Source organism: Drosophila santomea, chromosome 3L (assembly GCF_016746245.2).
Source record: "Drosophila santomea strain STO CAGO 1482 chromosome 3L, Prin_Dsan_1.1, whole genome shotgun sequence".
NCBI classification, from domain to species: Eukaryota; Metazoa; Arthropoda; class Insecta; order Diptera; family Drosophilidae; genus Drosophila; species Drosophila santomea.
The window spans coordinates 6,501,057-6,521,042 of NC_053018.2; the positions used below are offsets into that span (position 1 = coordinate 6,501,057).

Consider the following 19,986-nt stretch of genomic DNA (forward strand, 5'->3'; position numbering starts at 1 on the left):
TCTAGATTGCTAAAATATATCTGAGAAAAAATACTTTTTACTTGGAAATGATTTTTTTGAGTGCCAGGCAGTGCTGAGTAGTGGCAGAGGGGGCGGAGTGGGCTGTTGTGGTCAGAGAGCTGAGTCAACCCCTTTACACTTACTACCTAAACGAACCAAGGTTCGTCATCTAGCGCCGCCATTCATACTTAATTACCAAAGACAAAAAAAAATAAAAAAAAAGAATAACAAAATCAAGTAGAGCCATCAGCAGACAAGAAAACTAACGAAAACTTGTCTCTTCTCTGGCGTGACGCTAAATGAGCAAACCGCCCAATGCCCCCCACCACCCACCCATCGAGGTGGAAAATCTTATGACCAGGTAGACTAGACACCACCAAAAAAAGATCAGATGGGACGCGAGATGAGATGAGATGAGCTGAGAAATGATGAATTGTGGGTGCCGTTGGGTAAGTTTGTCGCTACCACTCGTAGGCGTTGACCTAAATATGCGAACTGCGCTGTGTCGCCGCTATACGAGTGTGCTGCTGAAAAGCATTTTCCGCTCTGGCGTTTTCTTTCTGTTTTCCGTTTTGTAATCGCTTGCCAAACACAAAAACACCACACATTTCCCATTTACTAGCTAGCAAGTGCAACCGGAGTGGAGAACCCAGAAGAGAAACCGAAACCAGAGTCGCAGGTTATCCATGCCCCCCCAACCCGACTCAAAGTAATGGAATCCCAGCAGTCAAGGTTCTCTGCGGTGTTTCTGGCTTATCTGTTTGCGAGCTGTGGCACCAGGTATTGCTTTTCTCAATGAAAAATCTTTTCGAGATTATTAGTGCTTTGGCAAGGTGACAAAATAGAGACCGCAATGGGAATGAGCAAATGAATAAATGGATATTCAATGCTGCGTGCAGTACAAGTGACAAATAACTGATTATATAATGCAGCGGCGGCAAACATTTGAATATATTTTTGGTAAGTCAGTCATATAATTGTATCTTGTGTCAGCCACTGCCAGCTTGTCTCCGCTTTTCAAAGACCAGCCAGCCAGGCGAACCAATAAACAAATAAAAGCAAACCAAACCAGCAAACAAACCAGCAACAAACCAGCCACAAACATTGGCAGCTAAGCCGATGATTCTGCTTCGACACCAACTTCTGCCAGATCAAATCATGTTTTATGAGCAGCTAATTTACTTAACACCTCGACAACAACAACAACTACTACTACATCGATTCAACACAGGCCGAAGAACAAACCGTAGTAGCCCCGCAGCAGCTAATTACAAAAGATGTGACTTTTATTTATTTTTCACATGGCCACTTTTTTGTTTTTTTTTGTGTTTTTTTTCGCATATTGAAGTCACACTCTTTGCCGCTGGCGACGACTGACGTTCACGGCGTGGGTGTAAATTGGGCATAAAATGCGACCAGTTAATTCATGATACTACCGATTCAGTCAGGTTCGAAGGCATTTTAATTGGTTTCAAGCAGAGCGCAAGCTGCGTCGTCACACGGGGCGTATGCATAATAAACTCCTCTGCCTCTGCATCTTCCTCTCAATCACCAGATTGCGAGTCCAGCACGAAAATAGTTCAGGTTGTAAAATAACCGATCCGAGTCAGATTTTTGATTGATCTGAACGATTTTGGATACCACTTGATTTTGCGGCTTTGATTGGACTATAGATTTTAACGAACTGGCTGACGATCTTCAGGCTTTATGGCCTCATATGCAAATTGGCCAGCACTTTGGGCCAAGCGAGGAAAAAAATTGGCAAAGTGAAAGGAGTTGACAGATTTCTTCGGTCTGCGGCTGTGTGGGTGGATTGATTAGTATGCATTTTCGATGAGTAATCGATTTGTAATATACATACAACATTCGCTACCAGTTGCGAATCGATTCCCAGGCATTTGCTGCGTTCGCAGTCAAAATAAATCACTCGTGGCCGTGGGGCCAAAAAGTAAATATCCTGTTAATGCTATATGTGCTATATGTGCTATATGTTCATTGATGAGGTCTGTGAAGTCGGAGAAGTCAGAGAAAAGCGGCAAAGAAAGAGGCAAGCTGCTTGCAAAGGCCAGAAAGTAAATAAACACCAGATAATAAACCCAAAAAGACAAAGCGCGAGAGAACAGCTGATTGCAGCTGATTTCGAATCCAAAAAGGGTTGGTTCTTCTTCAAAAGGGGGATATACATATACATACGTATATAGTCTATATATGTGTAGTCATATCTCTGGGGATCTTGGGAATACTAAAGGGGGGTTTCTTTATCCCCCACTCCGTGTCCGTGTGCGGGAGCCATGACGGAAGAGCCAGAAGCTGAAACAGCAGCTAAGGAGTGATGTGCAGAGTGAGAGAGAGACAGAGAGAGTGAGAGAGAAAGAGAGAGAAAATGAATTAAAAATCTAATTGCGCCCGCGATGAAACAAAGCACAAAATCCAAGAGGGCGAAGACAATAAAGACAACAGCAACAAACATAAATAAATAAAACGAAAGGAAGTTAGCCCAAGGTAGTCGAAGTTTATATGCCCTGCCAAGGGTTCAACCAACTATAATTTATAGTAATTTCCATATTCAAATAGTCAGATTATTATAAGTCATATATAATTATAATTCGGTTTGTTATAATTGTTATATTCAATAATAACAACATTTGAGGTTCTATTAAAGTTACCATGGATTTCATGATATATGAAGAATATATAGAGATTTCGTTGAAGATTAGCAATGTATAGTTCTCCAAAATCGGAATGCCCCTTCGAGGGTGTGAAGCAGAGAAGAGAAGAGAAGAGAAGAGGAAAGGAAAGAAAGGCGGGGGAGGCGGCGAGGGGCGGGGCCGGGTGATCGCACTTAGTCGCATTACAGACGCAAAACTCCATGAACCGCGACGCAAGAATAATTACAACAATAGCGGTGGGAGGGATGAGGAGGGGAGGGGAGGGAATCGTAGGGTTGGGTTGGGTCCGCCAACCGCAAAGGTCGAATGCAGACAACAGCAGCAGCAGCAAGAACAAGAACAACAAGCCACCACGATGACGATGACGTTGTGAGTTGCACATTGGAGCTAAAAAGACGGGCGGACACAGAAATGAGTTTTCAAAGTTTTTCCCACTTTTCACTTCAGTGGAAGGGAGTAGGGGGGCAAGGGGGCAAAGGGAGAGGAGGCGGCCGGGGGCAGCGAGCAAAGTTAATGCGAATTTAATTAAAATGTGCAACTAGCAACAGCAGAGGCAGCAGCAATAATAAATTCTAGATGTGAGCATTTTTGTTGCCCAGCAACCAAATTGAGCCGGGCACAAAGAAAAGAATCCAGCAGAAGAATCCAAAGAAGACCAGAGCCTAGACTCGCTACCAACAACAACTACAACAACAACAAATGCAATCGCACAGGCGCATGCGCAACGTTCAACTGCATGTGTGTGAGAGAGTGTGTGTGTGTGTGGCAGTGGTGTGAGTGTATTGCATAAAATTATTTCGGTCTGGTGAATATTAGCAGAGCGTGAAGTTGGCAAATAAGAAATTCAGCTGCAAAAAAGCAGCTAAATTTCATTAAACAACAACAACAGCAGCAGCATGGAGAGTAGAAAGAGGCAGCTGCTAAGCCGAGTGAGAGAGAGAGAGTTAGAGAGGGAGACGGCAAGAAAGAAAGGTAATGGGAGGAAGCCGAAAGAAAGGTGGCAAGAGAAAGGGAGCAATTTTCGGAAGATTTCCATATCATGTCTTTTAGATGGAAAACAATATACCCGATATGCAATATATAGAGCATCATAGTGGGTGCACTGAACTTCTTATTAAATCCCACGATTTGAATAAAGTTGAATAATACTTGCCATCAAAAACATTCTTAATAAACCATCGAATTAAGTTGAATAATACTTTCAATCAAAAACATTCTTATCAAACCATCTGAATTGAATTAAGTTGAATAATAATTTCTATCAAAAACATTCTTATCAAACCATCCGATACAAATTAAGTTAAATAATACTCTCTATCAAAAACATTCCTATAAAACCATCTGCTACACATAATGTTAAATAATACTTTCTCTTAAAAGTAGTAGTTTTAAAATCGAAATCCACTCACCATAATTTTCGCTCACAGCCAATTCGACCGCTTTCATCACTGACTCGCTGACCATCATGGGCTGGCCAAGGATGGTGAAGTTGCCGGGATTCGTTTGCTGCACGAACATCATGTAGGATATATCCGACGCTTGCTGCAAATCATTTCCGGATCGCAGCATGCCACGCGGCAACAGTCGCTCCCTGTAGATGTCGCACTCGCCGCTGGAGTTGCTCAGCGCGAACTGCAGTCGCACCAAGGTGGGCAGTTGCAGGTCGTGCTGCTGCTTGTACACACGCTCCACCTTCATGGTGGCCGAGAAGTTCACCCGCCGATCGGCGGACATGGACTTGAAGACGCCCTGGAAAACGGTGGGCGCCGCATACGCCAATTGCGCGGGATCCCGTGCGGAGCAGTAGCGTCCAGATCGCTGGTGATTCCGCTGACGATTCCGCTGGTGCTTCCCGCGCTGCTGCTGCTTCTGCTGTTGCTGCTGCTGCTGGTGGTGGTGATGCTTGTTGCTGCTCTTGTGCTGATGCTGATGCGGCTGCTGTTGCTGCTGCTGGCGGCGCTGCTCCTTCTGCTGATCCTGCCGCTGGCGGCGATGATCGCTTCTGTCCTGCTGCAACTGCTTCCGATGGCCATTGCGATGTTTCTGCCGACTGCCGCCATTGGCATTGCTGCTGCCATCGCGACGACTTCGCGCCGCCTGCTCCGCACTGTGATCCTCCGCCAGCTGGCTAACTGGCAACTCATAAGACTCTATGAGATAGCTTCGCACCGCCGGTCGATTGCTGTAGTTGCTCGGCATTTGCGCTAAGCTCTCCAGCTGATGGGGCAGCTGTGTGGATTGAATGTGACGACGCGTTTTGCTGCTCGCCGCCTCGCTGGGCATGCCATTGTATAATAAATTATATATTTGACTATTGATTAAAGTATTTGGAACTTTTTGCATTGACTGCTGTTGCTGCTGCTGTTGCTGCTGCTGCTGCTGTTGCTGCTGCTGTTGCTGCAGTTGCTGCTGTTGCTGCTGCTGCTGCAGTTGCTGCTGCTGCTGCTGCTCTGGCACCGCAGCCACATGTTGCTCCTGCTGAGCGGGTGAACTGCTGCCGGCGTCGAATACTGTTGCTGGCTTTAACTTAACATTGCTACGGCTACTAAGACTATTGCTGTTGCGGCTGAGCAGCCTACTTAAGATATTGTTGTCGATGTTGCTACTGCTGCTGCTGCTACTGCTGCTGCTGCTGCTCTCGGCGCTTTCACTGCTCCCGCTGTCGTTATCCGAACTCAGTGGTATATAGTAGCTGCTTTCTTCGGCACTGCCTTCCCATAATCTTGGAAGGTGCTGCTGCTGTTGCTGCAGATGCAGATGCTGCTGCAGCTGCAGCTGCTGCGTCGTCGCCGACGACGACAACACACATGTTGCTGACATGTAGCTGATAATTAGCAATATCAATGGCATTAGTTGCTTTTTTGTTTTTAGACTCCATTTGCGCAAATGTTGCGCATACATGGCGTCCTCCAAAGTTGTTGCTGCTATTGCCCCGACTTTATGTACAAAATCTCGATAGCGAGTGTTGCTGCTGCTGCGCGTTGCTGCTGCTGCGTGATGCTGCGTGATGCTGCTGCTGCTGCTGGGGTGTTGGTGTTGGTGTGTCCTGTGTCCTTGCAATTTGCCTAAACGTGACAAATGTAAAACTCGCTGCCTCGTCGCTGTGGCTTATCGTATTTCCGTTTATCCTGCAAATACTTTCGATAGTTTCGTAGCATTTTGAGCGACAGCAGGGGCAAGAGAGAGAGACGGACTGTTCGAGAGCGAGAGAGAGAGGGGATAGTGTCTTTCGGACTGGTCTAACACACTGTATGCCTAGCATTAATTTATGAACACTTGGCCGCACTCGATAGTTGCTGTTGCTTTTGATGTTGCTGTTGCTGCTTCTGTTGCTGTTGTTGCTGTTGCTGCTTATTTTGGTGACTCATTTTTGTTATCTGAACAGAATTTCACGGCGTTTCACTTGAGCGATCGCTAGGAGTCGACGCACGGCCACGCCCCGCTGCACGCCCACCCCCCCCAAAATTGGACGGGCCTAAGGTCGCGTGGCGTTTGATTTTTCCCCCACTTTTTTTTTGCTCGTAGCGCTTTTCTTCACGAGGCTTTTCACGCGCGCGATCGTTTCGAATCGCCTCGATTCGTGTTCGGATTCGGATTCGTATTCGTAAACGTATTCGTATTCGGTTGTGCGGCTCGGATATTCGTACTCGTATTCGTATTCGGCTTTAGCTTCGGATGCCGCTGCTGCTGCTGATGTTGCTGCTGATGCTGCTGTTGCTGTTGCTGCTGCTGCTGTTGCGTTTGCTGATCTTGTAATTGTAATCCTCGCCACCAGATATACGATAATGTTTGTCTGGCCGTATACGCGATCTCTCGCCTATATAGCCGTAGTCGCACCCGTAGTCGTAGCCGTAGTCGCAGCCGTAGTCTGATTCACGAGTCGTCTTTTCTGGCACACACTCCGCCGCAGATCTCTGATCTCTGATGACGATGACGACGACGACGAAGACGACGATGATGGTGATGGCGATGGCGATGATGATGATGATGATGATGGTGGATGTTGGACGGCGGATGGTGTACGGCGATGATGATGTGCGATATAGCAGACGCGGACACTCACGCGTATCTCACGGATACGGATACACGGACGGGGCACACACAACACACACGTCTTCTAATTTTAGACAAAAGTAATTATAAAAGAAAAAACAGAGCAGAGTGCGCCGCGTTCAGCTTATACGCATATATATATATATCTTCTACTTTGGCTTTGGCTAGATATATGTGCAATACATATATACCCGCATCTGTTGGTGTAGTTGTGCACCTTTTCGTTGTCTGCGTGCTCACTAGCCCGATTATATAGAAAAGTCGTCGCAACAGTCGGCTCTAGATATATATATATGTATATATATATATTTTTTGTGCATATATATATGCAACATGGGTACACGCACACAATCACACGCGCTGGCACGAGAATCGATCGTTTTTTGTTTTATATATCTGTGCGTATATATGTCCATGTGATAAGTACATATACGAAGTGCAGACAGAACTTGTTGCTTCTATGAAGATGCCACACGGCTGTTGTTGTTTTTATTGTTATAGTTGCCACGGCGGTTGTTATTTTCTTTTTTATATTTATTCCGCAAAAAGTGCGCTTTGCCGGGGAAAATCAGCAATCCATCGCTTAATCGCACACTCTGAATGAAACCGAAAGTCCTTTTCACACGTTCGATCGATCGATCGATTTGGGTTCGATTTGCTTGGCGGGTGTCACTTCGGTTGCTTCAGCTGGTGAAATTCGCAGGAAGCTTGTATTTATTTTGATTAATTAATTAATTAATGCACAATTTTTCACACAGAATTTTGTAGTGATTTGAAAAAACACTTCACTCGAAACTGCAGTTGTCTGGGTGATCTTCAATCAACGCCCTCGGTGAGTATCTGAAGAGTAATAATATTTGGCTATCTTTCGGATTGCCGACAATCGCGCGCCCGTACCGTTGTCGTCGAATGGTTTCTGCGGACTGTCGGTGGAAACTAACTGATTGTGTATGTTGGTTTAAAATTATTCTTTTCTCTGCTCCTAACACAGGCGGAATTTCGTATAATTCTTTTTTTTATTTGGGCGAACTCGCTCTGCGGAGCGGCACAGGTCTGCTCGATTTGATGCCGCGAAAACGACTCAAACGTATCTCAACGATGCAGAGCACTGTGGTAGCATTCACAACGTATCTCACGGATACAACTCAAACGTATCTCACAACTCAAACGTATCTCACTGGTCGGAATTTGTTCGACTGCGTTCGGCCGTGTTCGAATATCTTCGGCACACTCATTTCGCTCAAACGTTGAGTGTTTTATTTTTTTTTTCGGTTTCACGTTTTCTCACAGCAACGCCAGCATTTTCTCAACCCTGCAGTTTTCTCTCAACAATTGCGGGTGATCCAATTCATTACTTTATATTAATCACTTAAAGGCGATTTGTGGTTAACAATTGGGTTATTTAATATGGATTATCAAGGGTGGCGCACCAGACCTTTAGCTATTTGACAACACTATAAGTATGCTTCACAATATGTTAATAAATGTCTTGAGATCAGTAAACATTGCTACCAAAAATATTTTCTATTTCTAACGTCATCATTTATTATTTAATTATATATATATTTAATAGAACCAAATCCGTTTCTCTCTCTCGAAAAATCACTTTCTTCCTCTGCTGTAAGGATAATTTCTTACCGTGTTAGGTCGAACAATTTATGGTTGCAAGACTCCTAAAACTTTTAACCACCCACAACTTAGTTAGAAACTGCAATACCGTCGTTACACTTTAAAGTTCAGACCGAACTATGAGGGCAATCGAACCGTTTGATGTTTATATAGGTGTCGTCTATCGACAATATCAGCAATCGAAGAGATAAAGATAGATAAGAGGACAGTTGTCATTGGCTTTTGCTCCGATTTCCAATAGGTTACTCATAATCGTCGAGCTTCTGATAGGCTACTATTTATGCTTTCCAGTCGGAGGGTCTTTAAACATGATTGCTCATACGCAAAGAGTTAAAGTCCTAGTTCAATGAGTCATTCAAAGTAATTGAATCAAAGAAGTGCGTTTATGCTGCATTTGAATAAGTTAAATGTACTGTTTTCATCTAACTTAAACGATTACAAAAAATGTGGATTATTAACTGATCTAATGATTTATCATTATAGATCCATAAATTTTACTATTTGTCTAAGTAAATCAATTTCCGAAGTTATACGTTAAACAAAAGCGAGACATCATTTTATTAATTTATTACGAATCGATTAATCACAATATGAGCGCCTAACAAAGCTCGTCAATCTCAATTTAGTTTTGCTTTCATCTAAGTGAAGATCCAACTCAACGCTTTCGTTTGTTTTGACTTTGGTTCCGGATTTCCTCCAGTTTTTGATATTTTCCTATGATGACTGCGGCGGCGAGTCGCGTAGTTCTTCTGGGGGCTCAGCTTTTTTCCCATGATTATTTGCTTTATTGTCAAATGTCAAGCCCACAACACAACAGCGACTACAGAAAAAACAAACTGCGGCAGGTGATTCCGTCCAGCGCTTGGAAGTCGTGTAAACTTAACGTATTTTTTTTTTTCTTTCCAACTTGCCCCAGCTGCTGATGTTTCACTCGCTGTTGTTGTTGTTGTTGTTGTTATTGTCAAACAAAGCTTCCACTTGTTCTACGCACTGCGCATAACAATAAAAGAAGCTGACAGAAAAGAAAAAAAAACAAAAAAAATGAAAGAGAAAAAGCATAAAAGGGGGGTTAAGGTGGGGCAGCAGCATTGGTGTGGTGACAAGTGCGACAATTGTAAGAAAACCCAGAGGCAAAGAGGGGTTCAAAGTCGGCCACTTGTGACGCGGAGCTTGGCCAACTTGCTCTACGTTGTTGCCACTTTCTGAATGAGCAAAACAGGTACTTACCCTACTTACCGCAACAAGCCAGCTGATAAGACCGCAAAAACAAAACAAAAAAATAAACAAAAAATTCTACCAAATGATAGTGTTTTTATCGATTAGACAAACTTAATAGTTCCTAACCGCAAAGCGCCCGGAAGCGGAAGTAAAAGCTCGACACCTGTCGCCGCTCAGCTCAGCGATCAGCATTCAGCGTTGAGTGTTTAGAATTCACAGTTCACAGTTCGGGCAGGTAGATTGTCTTGAGTTTGGTAAGCACATATTTGAAAAGCTGCAAGAAGAGAGAGAGAGAGACTCCATTGTCTAGTACGGAAGGAAGTGCTGGAAGCGGCAAACGTTGGACAAGCTGCAGAATCCGGAGATCCAGGGATCCAGATCCCCTCACACGGTTTTAGAACCTGGCTGACGACAGACAACAGCTGCCAAGCGCAGCGTCATTGTATCATCAACAAATACCCACATATATACATAAATACATATACATATATATATATATATGTATATACACAAACAATGGCAACAAGAACAACAAGGGCAGCGAGCCAAGCCCACAACAATAACAAACACGAAAACATAGAACATTTTCCAAGAGCAATTTCGAAATGCGCGCAGGCGCAAACATCCAATTCCTATTTGTCGTCACGGGGGAGGCCGCTAATGTGGGATGGCATCGAGTTGGGAAAACAAACTGAAGGAAAACAATTTCAATTCCATGCTCACTAAGTAATGAACCAAAGATCTTCATATTCATTTGGAAGGGTAACCAACTACAAGCCAGTATCTAACCACTGTTGCCATCGGAAAAATGTGAATGCAGTTCCGCAATCGGCAATCTTAAAGTGATGTGCAAAATTCCATTCTAATAACGACACTATTTCCGATTCGATAAAAGGTTTACTGGTGTGCGTATAAGGCTTTAATAGCTAGCAAATAGACCACCTACAACTATATTTAGACCTTAATGAACCTTGAGTAATCTATATGATTATGTCATAAACAGACCGATAAGGATTGTTCAGGTATTAGCCTATCTCTCTACGCTCAACTACGTATTCAGCCGGCTAAGTGATTGCAATCAAAGTAAATGAGATTACAATTTGTTTGGCCAATGCACTTGTTGCACAGGAGGGCACTTCGCTTGTGTTGAATGTTCAGGCAACAGGGTCTGCGTAACCAAAGACAAAGCCGTTATAGCGCACCGATCCGATCTAAACGCCCTCGCCAGCGCAGCCTATACAAGTATAGAGGTATACAAGTATAGAAGTATATCCCTCAGCTGAATGAGACGCCGCTAAATTGTGTTAAAAACCCAACAGGCAAAGTACAGAACGCAGAAACCTCAAGATCCGAGCGGCCAGATAAACTGCATGAGACAGAACGGAACGGAAAGGAAAGGAAAGTAAGGAGCGAACTGAACTTGGTGCAATCTTCCGCATTATGAGTAGCTGGCAGACTAAAGGCTAGCTGACTGGCTGGCTGGTTGAGAAAACGGCGAGGAAATGGAAATGGAAATGAAAATGCACTTGGCTTACAACAGATCGCGGGGCAGGTTGTTGTTAGTGGTAGCGACATGTGGCCTGGCCAGGAGGGGGGGCATGCGCTGCAGTGCGACGAGACTATCTGAAACTGGGCTCTAATTTCAATTGGGTTTCGTGGTTGTGGAAATTATTCAACAGCAGCGCTAAGTACGCCCAGAGACTTGGAACTGGAACTGTCCGTCTGCCCGGCTGTCCATCCGTGTGTCTTTTATTTTATATAGTCTGTTTTTTTTTCTCTCTTTTTTTTCTGTTTTTTTTTTTTTTGCTTTCTGTGTGGGGGGCACCCACGCGTGACGTGACTCTTTGGTTTGGCTCTTCTATACCTGAGCCGCTTCCGTAAAAAGTTGCCGCCGTTGCCACTGCTGCCGCTGCTGCCGTTCCCATTCCTGCTCCCCTTTCCCTTTCCGATTCCGATTCCCATGGAAGTGGCATGGTAGGGCCATGGGCCATGGGTATATGGGTATGTGGTATATATGGCCATATTCCCTAACCTTACCCCCGTCCATCTGCTCTGCGGTTGATTCTCTTCAAGTGCATTGAAGCAAGTTGAAGGCTATTTTTCAACTTCAAATGTTTGCTAAATGACTTTTGATGATTTGTGGTGAGCCGTTGAGCCGGCGAGCAAGCCGACTTTAACTCCAAGTTGAGGGTTTTGCGCAGGGGCACGATAAATTAATGATTATATTTATTTAATTTCACTTCGGGCCGACTTGGTGTTGACTTGCTGTCTAATTAGCCCCGCTACCACCAACAACCAACCAGTGTCACTGAGCTGTTCCGGCTTGGCTTAGCATTGCGGCAAGTTGACCATTTGCCCGAAAACTTTCCCCCAAATTCAAACACATTCCGCATATCCTCTACAAACGATTTACAAACCGATGAGCTGGCACTTCCATGTTAAGCGTGCGTTCAAGTGGATACAAACAACATAATATTTAAGCAAATATTGAATGTTTGCCTTATCTAGCCTCTATCTATGACTCTAGGTCCCCCCCCTTAAAATCTGGGAACTGATCACAACAATGGGCATACGAATGGGAAAAGCCCAGGTGACTCACCTGGCCTAATAAAGGGCAGTGCTTTGATCACCGGAGGACAATGAACGGTAGTGAAGGCATTCGCCTCTCACTCGCGTGTCCATTTCGCCTAGGGGGAGGTGACAGCTCATCGTGGTGATCTGATAATAAAACGTCTGACGTTTGACATTTTTTGGCAAACTTTTTGTTTGCCAAACTCAAGCAGAAGACAACGGCCAGACAGAAACAGAACAGTACAGAACAGTGAACCATCGAGTCGAGTAAAGTCGAGTTGGGTTGAGTTGAGTTAAGAGGTACGGTGACGGCGACACGTGAATTGCAGATAATCAGCGTCGTGTCTGGGCCTAAAAATATGCTCCATGTAATTAGCCCCGCCAAATGGGGAAATAGTGCGAAAGCAGTTCCTGAAATGCTCTTATTAAGTGCATAAATAAGCACGAAGCTTTACAAGTTTATATCCTTTTTGCAATATACCTTTTTTGCAACATTATAATAAAATAGATATAATATAAATATTTCTTAGTACTATTTAAGAGAATATTGCTACGCAACGATATAACTTTGAGAACCATTGAAACGTGCTTTTAAATAGCGCCCCAATTTTACCATTAAAGGGTATTTAATATGCGTTGATACGATCAGCGCTTTCCCTTTCCCATTTCCATTTCCAGTGACTGCTCCAGACAAGAGCAATGTGGCAAAAATAACCAAAAACGTCTCGAGCTCCACACGAGTCACACAATGAGGCGATGGATGGGCTATAAATAAAGAGTGGCAGGCAGACTCCTGAACTCCGTGGCCGTAAGTGGCAGTCACAGCAGCTCCATAGATCGCAGATCATATCCATCTTCCTACCGCAAACTCTAACTCGAGCACATGCCCCGCATGACTCAGAATGCTGAAATCCTCGGCTAATATTTCAATTAGGCGACAAATAAAATATACAAAAAATGAAAGGAAAGGTGGAGGCAAAGAGGTGAGTATGCGAGTTGATGACATGCCCAAATCTTAATAAAAAGCGGCAGAAATGTGCCCACGGACTTGGGGCTAAATAAATTCCATGGGACCCTAGGTGGTCGAATATTTTAACACTACCGGGCACAGGCCGCCGGAAGGCAGAAGTAGGAGCTGTCTGACCACTGCCATCGCTATAGAAGATGGGGTTCGGGATCGGGATCGGGATGGGAATCGGAATTGGGATAGCAATCGGGATCGGGATCGGGATCGGTGGCAAATCTGTGGCGCTGGCGTCTGCCTTTTAATGTAGAAAACTAGTCGAGGCGAATAATTTACGATGGCCAGGATTGCACAGTCAGCAGGATGAACTGCTGAGGGGGAGGGGAAGGGGGAGGAGGTATGCGAAGGAAAACGGCGTTGACTTGACTTATCAATTTCACGGGAATCCAATCGATTTTTATATGAGAGCGAGCAGATAAACCGCAAAAATCAAGCAATAAAATCGCTTTGCCCCAGCCGCAACAACAAAAGCGAAATAAAAGCAACAACAGTGCAAAATGAAGAGCAGAGACGCAGGGCCAGAGGGGTTTTTTTTGCGGGGATTCGTGTGGGAGCACAAGGGGAGCAGAAGGGGGGCACAAGGTGGGGGGGGGGGGGGGGGCATCGGAGGGACTGAGGCGATGGGACTGCGAAAATACCAAAACGGCAATAAATGGTGTTGATATCCCGCCAAGCGTGTGAAGACGCTAACGATGCCGCCAAAACTTGTTAACCACAAAAATTATTGCATGAGATGAAATAAATTAAGGTGGCGGCATCGGCATCGCTCCGGCTGCACCACCACCACCACCATCAGCACCACCACTACCACCATCAGCAGTAACAGCACCACCAGCAACAACCGCCGCCAGCGGCACCACCGAACCACCGAACTATCCGCTCTGCTTCCTATTCCTCGCATCCTTGCGGCGGCGACGATGGCGACGGTTCGTTCAGGCCGCCAGTGGCGACGACTCCCCGTGCTCCTTGTCCCACCCCCCCGGAACCACCACCTCCGAACCCCCTCCATCTACACCCATGTGGCCATCGCCTGCTGGCCTTTGTTGTTGCTGCTGGCGGTACATTCGCGCGTGCGTGTGTGTGTGTGTGTACTTTCGGTGAAATGAAATGACAGACGCGGCGCAAGATGCAAATTTACCTATGGAATGTTGGCCAGGCCAAGCTGAGCTTGCTGATACCCTACATGGAAACGAAATCAAAAGTGTTGGATTACTTAGAAATTTCACAATGCTCCCAAGCATTTAAAAGAACATAACCATATGTTAACTTCTATGTGGGCACTTCCTTGAATATTACTAAAGCCAAGAGCCGCAACATAGTTCGTGGTTATAAAAAGAGAAAAGTTTTAATAAATAAAGTTTTTCTTTTACAACTATATTACATGTTTATCATTTATAAGGAACTTGATTCTATTTATGAGCCTGATACTTCATATATCTTAAAGTAGAGCACTGCACAAGCGCATGCAACCTGATGCATCTGGCCACTGCAGCAGACCCATTGCCAATGAGTTCAGTTCTGGCCAGCACTCTCATTTCGTGCCCCTCTTTGCCGCCACCTGATCCGCGCTTGCCCCTCCCACAATAACAACAACAACAACAGCAAAAATATCACAGGTCTCAGTTCGATCCCCACACACCACCTCCATTTCCATTTCGAACTCCAACTCCAACTCCATCTCCATTCCCAACCCCATTCCGTAGCCAAACGATCCAAACCGATCCAATCCGTTCCGACTCCATCTCCATTTCCATCTCCATCTCCATCTCGATCTCCGTCCGCCAAGTCCGTGTCCGTCTGTCCGGCGGTGGACGACTATACGGCGCTGCCGTTTTAGCAACATTGCAATCATCTGAAAATTCCATTCCAATCAAATTAAAAACTGGCGTCTACCTTTTTATCATTTTCTTATCAGATCTCAAGATCTGCCGCAGCGATGCCTTCTGCTGTGCGCCTTTTATGCGAATACCATGTGGTTGCTGCTTGCTGGTTGGTATGAGTATAAGGATGGGGCACCATGGATGTGGATGTGGATGTGGATGTGAATGTGGCTGTGGCTGTTGGGGATGTGTGGATGGGTCTGCTTTTGGTCCCTGCTTTTGGACTTGGAAACTCACTGAAACTCTGACTCGGTTTCTGGCTGATTTGTTGTTGTTTTTCGTAAACTTTTGTTGCTGCATTTTTTTTTTTTTTTTTTTGCTCTTTTTTTATATAATAAGCAGATCTTTGTCCCAAAGAAACCGTGGCCATAATATATCAATATAAACGCGGCGGCGGAGCTGCCGAAGGAGGTGGAGTTGGTGGGGGGAGGGGGAGGGGGCCAAAAAGGCGTCCATGAGCGCCTGGGAAGCAAAGCACATTCATGGCCTGGTCTTGTTTGGCAGTTTTCAGCCAGGACTGGACGTTGACTTCGTTACTCTGCTGGGTGGGGGGAGGGGTTTGTGGAAGGGGGGGTTATGGGGGGGCAGGCAAATGCGACCGAATGGCGACGACGAAATCCATTAGTTTTGCACCTTCGCAACATGTTGCAGCGACGTTGTTGTCATCGCCAAAGATTCGTCTTTCCTTGTTGTTTCTTTTTTTTTTCTCTTTTTTTTTTGGTAATTTTTTTCCTTTTTTTGGCCATTGCTGGCACCGCAAATTGGTAAAAATTAACACGCTGCTTTGCTCTTGACCAAAAACAGGCACACGAAACCCATTTTGCTTTTAGGCGTCTGTCGCCAAAATTCCTTTCATGCAATCCCCGTTCCGAAGCCCCGGCGGCCCAGCATCATACTTCAATTTAATAAATTAATTGGCTTTGTGTCGGCTGAAGCATTTGATCGGTTGGTCCGTCGATCGGTTGGTTTTCTTGGTTGGTTGGTACTTGGCAGGGATGAGGGGATGAGGGGCAACGGAGGCTTGGGAACCGATCCTCAAGTTTGCTTGCAAGTATTACTGCTGCTGCTGCTGCTGCTTTCGTTAATGCCAACCTCCCATGAAAAGATAGAAATCAACTTGGCTTTACACAGATCCTCTTACAGTCTGCTCCTCTTCCTGCCACAGCCCTTCGCTGCACCCTTTCCTCTTACCCCTTCCCCCCTCCAAAAAAAAACCCCACAGGCACAGACACACACACACACACACACACACAACACACACACACGCATTCCTGGCGTTCAGTGGCACTCGAAATGCGTTTATCTGGTGCTGGGACTGCGTTTTTATTATCTTAGGTGTTAATGATTTCATTTTTGGCCACCCAATTGAGGCTGTCTGGCTCTCTGGTCTGCGGACCCTTTTGCCTGGCTTTCTGTATTATTTCTGCTTACTTTTTTTTTATTTTATTTTATATTTTTTTTTGTTTCCCAGCTTCGTTCAGTGTGTCTGGTCCTCTGATCTGCCTGGGCATCCTCTGTCTCGGCTTATCGCTTTAATCTCTTCTGACAGTGATTATTGCTGTTTGCGGATTGTGCAATTGATGTGCGAACTTCGACACCATCTCTCTCTCTCTCTCTCTCTCTCTCTCTCTCTCTCTCTCTGCCTTCTTTTCGCCTCGTTTTCCCGCCGGCCTGGCGCAGAGATGTTGGAAAAATCTCGTTTATCGTCTCTATTTACCACGGGACACGGGGCCAATGCGAAGGGCGGCTCGCTTTTAGCACCCAAATATGATGTCATGGATTTGGCGGCCTCCGCCTCTTGCTGAAGGCTGTAGGCTGTAGGCTGTTGGCTGTAAGTCGAAACCCCAAAAAGGGCAATTTTTGAAATCATACGCCAAACATGGCGCGACATAACTGGGGAGCCTTGGGAGCATCTCAGTTCAGTTCAGTTTGGTTTCAGTTTAGTCCAGGAGCTGGCGCAGATGGAGTTGGAATCAGGAATTGGGTAGTCGGTAGAATCGGGAGCTGGGAGATGGAAGCTGGAGCATTGTTCTTTGCACTGTCGCTTTCGCACTTCACAAAGGGATAGAGTTCAATTTTTGTGTCTGCATTCGAAACAAAAGACTTAAGCAACGAACTTGGCAATCTTTTTGTGCCCGCTCTTCATTCTGGCCATCGTCAGCGTCATCGCCATCGCCATCGCCATCGCCATCGCACATCGCCTTGGCCATCCTCATACCCACATCCTTCTCCGGCTACTTTTTGGCCAGAAAGCCGCTGCGGCGATAGTATTTTGGACCAAAAAGGTGTCGCTGATTGTCTTTTAAGAGAGTTTCTGGTCCGCGGCGCCGTCGCCTGGGCGTTGACAGTTGTTGTGATTGTTTTGTTGTTTGTGTCGCTGCCGCTGCTGTTGCCGGTGCTGCTCCAGCATTGTGGTGGTTGCCACCAGTGGAATGTGGCCGAATGCGCGGCCTCCCTTTTGCCAGTCGGTGCATTCAATCGAATTCAATTGTTTTTGGCAGTCGCGCACCGCAAAAAGCCCAGCCAGAAATTGCAAAGTAGCCAGAGCACAGCCGCATTCCCACAGCTACTGGTCCTGCCCAGCTCCTGCCTTTTGGCCACAAAATAAGCGAAAAAAAAAAAAAACGAAAACAAAATAAATAAAAAGCCCAAATCGGCTGCACACAGAAGCAGTGGGCTTGAACGGGAGGCAGTGTAAGGTTGCGCCTGCCATAATCAGGTACAGAATCTGGACGTCTTTAGCTTTTGCCCATCCAGCCGCCAGTCGCATCCACAAAAGCTGGCGCTAAGACCTCAAGCGATAATCGCACATCAATTCGTTTTATAATGATGACGAGCCCCAAAGAAAGAAAGGATCATGGGATCATTGGCAAGGGGCAAAGGGAATGGGGGCATCCACGGAGACCACCATCACCACTAGCAAGCCAGGCACTTGGATGCCACCACGATGCTGGTGGCAAGTTTATCTAACGCTCGCGATCTCCACGCTCGGGTCTTCGGCCACCGTCCCCAAGGCCCAGCGCCAAAGTGTGAGCCAATTGGTTGGGTTGCGACTCCGCAGCAGTTCGCTTCCTTCAATTTCCTCGCCTGGCAGACCTTGAACGCCGTAGAATCCCAGTCTCTCTCACTCCCTACCTCTCTATTTGGTTAAAGCATTTCGTTGGTATGGCACTCGTGGTATCCTGGTGAAAGTGGCAACTTAACATGACTGCAAACAGCTACTTATCGTTGGCATGATTGCTAAACTATTTAAGCTTATCTGGTCTGTGCTTGTTAATAGTTATAATTATTAAATGAAAGGGTATTTCTGGTGCGTAAGTTTCGGCGTCTGTGCTTCACTCTCCTGCTGCTTTATTAAACCGGTGGATACGAGCTGAGTTGGGAGCCTGTCTTCCACAGTGGCTGCCTCGGAGGCAATAGAAATCATTAGCAGCAAACGGCGGCGCTATCTAATCTGCGGTTTCAGCGGCGACACTCGTCCCTAACCCCCCTCAAAAAAAATAAAATAAAATAAATGAAAAAAGACCCACGATTTCAACGTGTGTTGCGGCTGAGTGCCTGCCTTGGTTGCCCCTTGATTTCTGTTGATTTAAAGCGCTGATTACTAATTTTATTAATTTTTCAACGATCGCCAGACAACACTCGCTGTTGTTGTTTTTTGCTTTGGGCCAAGAACTTATGGCCGTGGAAGCCAAGGAGGCCCTAGGTGCTGTTGTCGCTTTTGATTTAGTTGATGTCTTTATGAAACATTTGAAATACGACACTTTTTTATAGCGCTCTTATTGTGTCGCTCGTTTTTGCTTGTGGAATCTGCGCCATGGGCAACTGAAATTAAAAGTGATTTCATTTAACGGTAAGACGAGGCGCCTTTTGAAGTGGCATCGAATGTTATTCGGATCTGGACCTTTTGGAATGCCAAGTATAAGGAGCTGCTGCTTCAGGCAGCTGTATAATTCCTTAACCCCTTGATGGCCAGCCGAGAAACGGTGTTAATCAGATCGTTTACACAAACGACACGCACACAGACACACACACAGACACACACACACAGCTGCTGGCTGAAGCAGCTGACCGTAGAGAAAAGATGTCCTGTGTGTGTGTGTCCTGTGTGTACAAGTGGGAGACCACCGCCACACAACGACGACATCCTAAGATGTACTAATAGAAGCAAGCCGATCGGTCCATTCACATCCACTAAATATGAATCAATGTCAGTTGGAAGCGTGTGCTGGACAATAAAGCAGCTTGCCAAGGGTAATCGGCACGTCCTGCCAGCCATCCAGCCAGCCAGGATATCTTCTATCGTCCCGGATCTTAGGCTACCGAACGAAGGGAAGACAAATTGAATGCAAACAACAAGTCAACTAATTCCTGGAACAAACACACACACATTCACAGAGGAGCAGGGGAAAGCCGCCTGTCTCAGTCTCAGTCTCAGTTGAGTATGAATGAATGAAAAACGAAACGAAATGCAATGAAAGGAAGCCAACTGAGATGAGATCGTGTACGCAATATCAGCGGATAATTGAGCCTAATAGGATTTTAAGTGCACACGCACACACACACACACACACGCTCACCCAGACTTCCCAATGCCAGACGATCCATGGGACTTATGCCAGACTATCCAGACATCCATGGGCGCATTGTGTGGCTCTGGCTCCCACTGTGCCATTGGTGCCTCCTGTGCCTCCTCTACCTCCTCCTACCTTCTTTACCTTCTGTACTCCGGAGCACCGAAACGTTCCGGTGGACAGAAGAGGACGGCAGGATAACGGCTGGCCGGCTGGGGCGTTCAGAAATCCGTTCCGCTCAATAAACGCACCGCCCAGACTCCAGAGGTCCCATTTCCGAGGGTTTTGCACCCAGCCGATGAGTTCCAGGTCGACGTCAATTTCTACATGAGTCAGCTGACTTTGTTTTTGTTTGTGTTCTCGCTGGC

General features: G+C 45.8%; 2 protein-coding genes across 8 annotated transcripts in view; both read right to left on the reverse strand.

Moving 5' to 3' along the window:
- The window catches only part of LOC120447917 (protein vein), a 34,414-nt gene extending 26,612 nt beyond the window's left edge, over positions 1–7,802 (reverse strand). For 3 of the 6 annotated variants that reach the window (XM_039629574.2, XM_039629573.2, XM_039629570.1), the window contains exon 1: positions 4,079–7,801. In XM_039629574.2, coding sequence (XP_039485508.1) covers positions 4,079–5,570 — 1,492 coding nt within the window. In that variant the 5' untranslated portion in view covers positions 5,571–7,801. Of the gene's footprint in view, positions 1–4,078 lie in introns of all 6 variants that reach the window. The other 3 variants (XM_039629572.2, XM_039629571.2, XM_039629569.2) reach the window with 1 other exon arrangement.
- LOC120447922 (DNA polymerase epsilon subunit 2) overlaps positions 1–19,986 on the reverse strand; it is an 85,132-nt gene that overhangs the window by 21,480 nt on the left and 43,666 nt on the right. Inside the window, exon 3 of one of the 2 annotated variants that reach the window (XM_039629581.1) lies at positions 9,063–9,363. The exons of the other annotated variant lie outside the window; for it this stretch is intronic. The gene's annotated coding sequence lies outside the window, so the exon portion shown is untranslated. Of the gene's footprint in view, positions 1–9,062; positions 9,364–19,986 lie in introns of those variants that run through there. 2 annotated transcript variants of the gene reach the window in all.